This window comes from Rhinichthys klamathensis, unplaced genomic scaffold, assembly GCF_029890125.1.
Source record: "Rhinichthys klamathensis goyatoka isolate OS25496 unplaced genomic scaffold, OSU_Roscu_1.1 h1tg000006l_1, whole genome shotgun sequence".
Classification (NCBI taxonomy): Eukaryota; Metazoa; Chordata; class Actinopteri; order Cypriniformes; family Leuciscidae; genus Rhinichthys; species Rhinichthys klamathensis.
The window spans coordinates 1,786,116-1,794,842 of record NW_026606559.1 but is presented as its reverse complement, the minus strand read 5'-3'; the positions used below and the strand labels follow the sequence as shown (position 1 = coordinate 1,794,842).

At 35.6% G+C, this 8,727-nt stretch overlaps 1 protein-coding gene across 1 annotated transcript in view; it reads left to right on the top strand.

Annotated features, from left to right (window-relative positions):
• Positions 1 to 5,997: 5,997 nt before the first annotated feature.
• Positions 5,998 to 8,727, top strand: part of trim71 (tripartite motif containing 71, E3 ubiquitin protein ligase) — a 33,875-nt gene continuing 31,145 nt past the window's right edge. Inside the window, exon 1 of the mRNA XM_056257342.1 lies at positions 5,998 to 7,569. Within this exon, the coding sequence (XP_056113317.1) occupies positions 6,853 to 7,569 (717 nt within the window). The 5' untranslated portion in view covers positions 5,998 to 6,852. The remainder of the gene's footprint in view (positions 7,570 to 8,727) is intronic.

Below are 8,727 nucleotides of genomic sequence, written 5' to 3'. Positions count from 1 at the left end.
ATATATATGTATACACACACACACACATTTTGGCTGATTCTGGTTTTCACTGTGATGCTGGATTGATGCTCTATATGAGTGATTGCTTGAGTCTTTATCATTTCCAAAGCTGAATGTTCCTGATTCACAGGAGATCAACTCTTTTACTTATATGTAATGCTGCCACAATCTAAAATGCACAGTCAAAATTCAAATAAAGTGTTTAGAAAAATGATTTGTTTTTCTAAATGCTGAGTGTCTATATTCGCAGTATTCAGAAATGGAAAAGTGTTCTCTTCAGATGTAGAGTCTGTACATTATCAAATGCTGTAATACTGTCTGTTTTGAGATGTAGTGTACAGTGTATCTATATCGTTTGCTGCTATTGCATTTTAAAGCTTTATAATGTGACATCTGTATGTATAATAAATATCCAACTGTGTAACCACAAAGTTCAAACAATGGTTCAAGTGTTCATGGTTACTATTGTTATGTACATATTTGGTTTACAATGTTTTTGAAGATTTTGTTCATTGTGACAGTCCATGAATTTCCCACTCTTAACAGATATGAAATGTAAGTATTCAGTTGTTTCAATATGAATGTGTATAATACTAATATTATTTTTATCACATTTGTATTCGTATTAATGTTGAAAACAACCTTTCTGCTTAATGTTTTTGTGAATACCACAATACAACTTTTTTTGTTAGGATTTTTCAGTATCAATTTCTTTCTTTCTTTTTTTCGTACTCACCCCAAACGTTTGGCGCATTAGAGTTTCCACAAAAATGGTTGTCAACATTGATAATAATAACAGATATTTTTTGAGCACCAAATCAGCATATTAGAATGATTTCTGAAGGATCATGTGACACTGAAGACTGTTCAGCTTTGCCATCAGAGAAATAAATTATATTTAAAAAAAATAAAAGTGTAATAATGTTTCACATTGTTGCTTTTTTTTTTTTTTATCACATAAATACAGCCTTGGTAAGCATAAGAGACTTCTTTCAAAATAGTAATAAATGCCCATTATTCTTTAAATGTTTGGTGTAGATGTTATTTAAAGCATCTCAAAGCTGAACTTGCAGGCACCCCCACATTTTAGAGAATGATCTCATCCCGGCATGACTGAATGTGAATCATCACATGTTCATGGTCTGCGTCGCTGTCCTGTCTGCTTTCAGACAGATTTACACATGGAGGATTGAGACAGAGGTTATCCGCAAGCAGATCACAGTCCAGCCAGAGGTATTTGCTTCCCTGTGGGCAGGGAGGATTTTCTGGTTTCTTCTAATTTTAGTCATTATTCATCAAAAACTGCCCAAAGTCTGTAATTATCATTAAGAATGAAACTATTTGAAAATACTTGAATATCTACTAGTCAACCGTTGTTGTTGGGGCTGCAAACAAACAACCAATTACATATTGTAGATAAATAGATAGATAGATAGATAGATAGATAGATAGATAGATAGATAGATAGATAGATAGATAGATAGATAGATAGATAGATAGATAGATAGATAGATAGATAGATAGATAGATAGATAGATAGATAGATATGATGAGAACTGTAATATTGTGAATTATTATTACAATTTAAAACAACTTAGTAATAAATGTAGTTTTCTATTTTTAATATATTTGAAACTGTATTTTATTTCTGTGATGGCAAAGCTGAATTTTCAGCATTATATCTCCAGTGTCACATGATCCTTCAGAAATCATTCTAATATGATGAAACATTTTTCATTTTGAAACTGCTTTTGCTGTTTAATATTTTTGTGGATTTTTTTTTTAAAACACTACCATTCAAAAGTTTAGGGTCATATGTTTTATATATAAATATATATATAATTCATACTTTTATTCAGCAAGAATGCATTCAATTGATCAAAAGAAACAGTAAAGACATTTATAATAAAGGAAATAAAGCCTGTTCGTTTGAACTTTCTATTCATCAAAGAATCCAGAAAAAAAGATGTTTCACGGTTTCCACATTAACATTATGCAGCAAAACTGCTTTCAATAATAACCATTATAAATACTTGATCACCAATGATATACTTGATCAAATACTTGATCACCGGGGGTGGTGATGGCGCAGTGGATAAGACACGTGTCTTTCGTGTGAGAGACCCGGGTTCGAATCCACTGTGAGACACCAATGTGTCCCTGAGCAAGACACTTACCCCTAGTTGCTCCAGAGGCGTGCGACCTCTGACATATATAGCAATTGTAAGTCGCTTTGGATAAAAGCGTCAGCTAAATGAATAAATGTAAATGTAAATGTAATTGATAACAAATCAGCATATTAGAAGGATTTCTGAAGGATCATGTGACACTGGAGTAATGATGCTGGGAATGTAGCTCTTTCATCACAGGAGTAAATTATATTTAAAAAAATAAAAGTTCTTTAAAATTGTAATAATATTTCTCAATATTACTTTTGATCAAATAAATGCAGCCTTGGTGAGCATAAAATATTTCTTTCAAAAACATCTTAATTTCAAAATTTTAACCAATTTAAGTAGGGTCTTTATTGAAGACTTCATGTGTTTTTGTATTCAGTACCGATACTTTGCCCCAAAGGTCATAAATATGGCAGATGAGTCGTGTGAATGAAATATACGCAATAATATATCTTTCTGCCAACATTCCATGTATTTTCATGCAGCTGTGTATTTCAAAGCAATAGTGAAAGCTACTTTCACACGCTAAACAAGAGACTAATTATCAATTAGTCAGGACAACAGTGATCCGATACGGTACGACAGGACAGGACTCTTTGTTAGGTAAGTGGATATAAATGTAATCCCGTGATTAAGACGGGCCTGCAGGAAACCCCTGCTGATAACGAATCTATCAATTGCATTGTTGAGGTGTAAGCACATATTAAGCCAATCAAAAATGGACAATCACATACAGATACACTGGGCTATACGTCACAATACAGTCACAAAGGAACATTCACTTCTGACCCCAAGATGAAACAATCCATAACATGTTGATAGCCTACATGAATTAATTGTCAGAAAAATCACATTCTTTCAAATGAAACAGTTTGAACCTGTAAGGCAAGTTCAGTCATCTTTCATTTTTATAGCGCTTTATTATGTTTCAAAGCATTTCAAATTCTGCTGTGAAGCAGCCGTAGCAAGTTAAGAGTGTTCATTAAATTCGGTTCAATAACTGTGTAAAGGTCAAGAAAACAAGTTTATGATCCTTGATCCAAGATCTATGTACATATATCATGAGCTACATTCAACATTCATATTATCATATTTGATACATCAGGCTTTTATGGCCAATGTAGGAGAATATGGAACAAAAAACCTCCCAAATGGGAAAAAAATATGCAATTTGATGCAATTTCTGATATTTATATGAGCAAAAAAAGTATGGAGTAAGAAATTCTGATAGCATGTAATGTAAATCAGTGGGCTCTTTATAACATAGCAGACTACTACACAAAATGCATATAAATTAGGGCTGTCAAATGATTAATCACGATTAATCACATCCAAAATAAAAGTTTTTTTTACATAATATATGTGGGTGCACTGTCTATAATTATTTTGTATATATATAAATACACACACATGCATGTATATTTAAGAAAAAAATATTATTTATATATAAAATATTTATCTTTATATATTATATAAATTATATATAAATCTATATACAGTATATACATGAAAATATTTCTTAAATATATACAAGCATGTGTGTGTATTTATATATATAAAATAATTATACACAGTGCACCCACATATATTATGTAAAAAAAACTTTTATTTTGGATGTGATTAATCACGATTAATCATTTGACAGCCCTAATATAAATATAATTTGTCACTCTTTATCTCCCAATAATATGTCTTAGCAAGATTACCTTTAAATGCTTTAATGATCAGAGCTCTGTAGGTCTTTAGAATTAGACTAAAAGGCCTTTTACTTGCTAAAAAGTATACACTGTAAAAAAAATTCACCTAAAAACTTAAGTTTAGTTCCTGCCTTCAATTTTTATGTATAATCAACTTGGTTGTACAAGTCATTTCAACTTAATTTAAATTATAAATTGCTTTAATTATTTTGATGAGTTAAAGTAATGTAAAAACACGGGTTGCCATGACTTATTGATCGTATATATATATTTTTTTTTTAACAGTGACTATAATTCAGAAAAAGAAGGCATGAAGTAGATTGTGTACAACAGCAAAGTTTTAATAATGTTAATAATTTAGAAATGAGTATCAAAGGGTTAATAGGACTAGCTATTTCCTGGTCTTGAGAGGGAATCAGCGCTTCATTACACAGATCCACCCTCGCACGTACACATAACCTCGGGCCACATTGCCTCTGGTCATTTCCACCATGTGACATGACCCTTTCCTTGCTTTGCTTGGTTTTGCTGAGCCTCTGCCCTCACCCAACCCCCCGTTTTCCTCATGTAGATCAATGGAATGTCCTTGGGATGGCCAGAGCGCTGCAGCTGAGTGTGGGCAGCCTCCACTACCCCTAATCCCAGCCATAATAATGGGGTCAAAAGGTCCCTCCCAAAGCCCTGTCTTTCAGCCTGGCATCCCACTGCTTTATTGGGTAGCCTGCATCTGGAGCCTAAGCCCCACCGAGAAGCTTCCTCCCTTGTCACAAGAGCCACCCCAGCACCCCGTCCTAAGTGCCCATAAATGCGCACAAAAGCCAGTCCTACATGTGGTAGCTATCTATTACAGGAGGGGCCCTCAGGAGGCGTATAGCATCGATTACAAAAAGGTTGAGATTGATTTCATAGGTTCAGGTGTGGGTGGGAAATTAGCATGTACTGTTGAGAGATGGCGGCTGGGAGATTTAATGAGAAATAATGAGAGAACAAAGGGATCTTCATGTCCTAGAACGTGTTTACCAACCTTTTTTTTGTCCCATGTAACCCCACGGCCACATCAATAATGCTCAATCGGCCCTTCATCGACACCGAAACAGAACTGTGTTCCTTTTAAATAACATTACGCTCCATGTCATCGTCATAATCAGCTGAAAAATCACGAATCATTGTTTTATTTAAACAAAAAGAGAAGATAATATAATAATAATAATAAACATACTGTATATGCCAGTGATGTTGCTAAAAAACAATTGAAATATGGGAAATAAAATAAAACTTTAAATATTATGCTCGATATCATTGATTTTCCCTTCAAAATGCAGCAGAAAAATCATGATTCATTGTTTTATTTAAACAAAACAAAAAAGAAGATAGGTTAATATTAAAATAAAATAAACATATGCCAGTAATATTATTAAAAACAATCGAAATATGGAAAATATTAAAATGAAATAAACATTCACATAGCCTTTATTTACTATCTTTAGTAATGTTGTTGTGTTTACTTTGTCATTTTTAGTAGTTGCCTTTTTAATAGTAAAGATTGTTTTGATTTTTATATCAGTTTATTATAGAAGCCTATATCAAATTTACCTAAATGAAAATGAAAATGTTGTCTTGCCAACTAAATTACCGTCAGTCAAACAGTTACATTTAGCAAAGGAACCTATTCACATTTTTAAAGGCAAGAAGCAAGACACATGCTGGAACATAATATGGGATGAAAAACACGGCTGCAATAATACAATAGATATTTCGACACTGAGAAACATAAGCTTTGGTCTTTCTGTTGTTTCTTAAAAATACGTAATACAAATAAATTAACTGAAAGAGGGTCTGCGTTTTTCCGCATGCGCAGATACATAAAACTCGAGCAAAAGACATAAGGATCCATGTAAAAAAACGAAATCTCTTCTATAAAAACAACAACAAACAAAACAACACTACAGGATAAATGCTAAATAAGATCTTATAATTAGTCTCTTTGAGCACCAGGTATTCTGCTGCCCATTAAAAAAAAAAACAATTTTTTGGTCACTGAATATAGGCTACTATTTTATTAGTCAATGCCATGCCTAACCCCGCCCCCTCGCAACACAAACCCCGCCCCTCTAAAGTGTTCTCAGGCGGAAGTGCGCGCTGGGCTTTTTTAGTATGGACGCGTTCTCTTGATGGTCACGCGCTGTAGAATTCTCGTACGCGCGAGCGTCATTCCCAAAGAAAATGAATGCGGATTGAAGCGGCACGCGGGGAGAGAGCGTTTGTTTTGCGCTGCAAACGCGAGACGAACATGGGCATTTGCGTTTGAACCCTCGGGAACGAGTGGAAACCAAAGGTTGAATGGTTACTTTATTCCCCTCGCCGAACTGTTACTGTTAGCGGACTCGGAGAAGTTAAAGGGGCTTTTTCACCTTCAGCCTCATCACAGTCACAGGATTTTGAGGGGTGCTCTGTGCTAACGAGCCACATGGGACATACTTTGAATTATTCAATTGCGGCTCGCGCAAGCGCGAATCGAGAATAATGACACGCAGATGGTAGACTAAAGCGCGTTCATGGAAAACGGACATATTTGCGTTTGGAAAGAGAAAAACTGACAGTGTATCGAGCGCGTTTGGCCCCTCGTCATGCGGCGGTGGGGGAGGATCGGAGCAGGGACCTCGCAGCGGATTTCATGTTTCGCAACTATGTTAATGCCCCACAACGAGGGATTATAAGGCCTCAGAATGACACTTGCTTTCCAAATGGTTAAAGTGCACGCGAGAAGTTGCGTATAGAGTTTGTTCTGCGAGCGGCAACAAAACCAGAGCGCCCAATTCTATCTAAATGTTTCAAACGGCAATGCATATATCAAGTGTCGTTGAATGTAACGTTAGCTCACAGTGCAGCATGTACACTATGACTCTATGACTACATTACTTGCTTTGAATTGATCAGGGAACCATTTCGGCTGCCTTCGTGTGTCTTAACGCGTCTTTATGTGTGAAGTTATTCTGTGGTCCTCTGCACAAATGGCGTCTTTCCCAGACTCCGACCTGCAAACATGTCCGCTGTGCAAGGAGCTGTGCGGCTGCTCTGCTCCGATCTCCTCCAATTCATCTACCTCCTCCTCTTCCTCACAGACCTCCAACTCATCTACCTCATCCACCAGGAGACTGCACGTTCTGCCCTGTCTGCACGCCTTCTGCAGGCAATGCCTGGAGGGCCACCGGAGCCCCGGTGACCCTCTGAAGCTCAGATGCCCCACATGCGACCAAAAAGTGTCTTTGTCGGAATCAGGCGTGGACGCGCTGCCCTCCTCCAACTTTCTGTTCAGCAACCTTCTGGATGTGGTGGTCTCTGCTGAGGAACAGGGCAAGAACGGGCGGTCTTCATCGGTGGTCCATCACGGTGGTCTTCTGAGACCCCAGCACCTCTCGGACCCCCAGTGCAGCTCTTGTGATGAGGGGAACCCCGCTACCTCTCACTGCCTGGACTGCCAGGAGTACCTGTGCGATAACTGCGTACGGGCCCACCAGAGGGTCCGACTCACCAAAGACCACTTCATCGAGGGGCTGATGGAGAGCTTACACCTGGCTAACCGCACCATCAACTCCAACACCCCCGTCAACATCTCCCAGTCCTTCCATAACAGCTTCTCCATGCTGAATGTGTTCCAGGAGAGGGTGGAGTTCTGCCAGCAACATGATAACGCGGTGAGTTTGATCTACAATTCACTGCACGTTCCGATTATTGTGTCTAGTAGTGGTTAAAGATCACTGATGTTTCCACACATTCACTGTATAAGTGCTTTGGATAAATGCATCTGCTATATTGGTGCTTTTAATATTAACAGTCAGGTCTACTAAAATGTTGTCATAGATGCACTACTTAGCGGTCAATGATTTATTCAAGATCTAAGGATCATATGGAATAATTTAAAGTGAACCGTTGAAAAACCCATATTGGTTGACCACTAATCTGGGGGTTATGTCATCTAACATTTCTTTGTAGGTTACAAGCCTGTTTTGTGGAGCTTATTGCTAAAATTGTTATTGATAGAATTCAGAAGACAGAAAATGATTATATCAGTCAATTAAATTTGTTACCACTAAAAATGTAAGTGTTTCTAGAATACAGAAATGAATTAAATTTAAATCCGCTTTAAGTTTATATATATGTTTATATATATATATATATATATATATATATATATATATATATATATATATATCAGTAACAAATTTATATATATATATATATATATATATATATTAAAAGATATATTAGGCCTATTTTAGTATAATTTCAGCTTTTTAAAATATGTAGTTAGATAATAAATAATAAAAACAAAATAAGTATGAATTTAAATTATTTAAAATGATCAATGTCAATGATTAATTGGTAACACTTTACAATAAGGTGTCATTAGTAAATATTAAAAAAAAAATGTTCACATGATATGAACAAACAATGATCAGCTGTATTTTTATTAATGTTACTGAGATGCTGTAACAAATGCATTGCTCATTGTTAATACACTAATGTTATAAATGAGACCTTATTTTAAAGTGTTACTGATTAATTTATGCTTCTACATTTATTTATGCAGAATTATTTTCTGAACTAAATGGTTTCAAATGTAGGCTATATTGGGTGTTAAGCATAAAATGTGTATTTCTAACTTGATAGTAATAAGCTGTTGTATCATAAGTTACTTATGATTAACTTTATGTATGCAAACCACGAGTCTTAACAGTATTGAAGTACACAATTGCGAATATCACCTCAAACACTGATCATCTCCATTTATGTATCAGTTCAAAGGGTTCATATCTGTTTTTAAAAGATCCTGGTCATTTCAAGAATTCCTG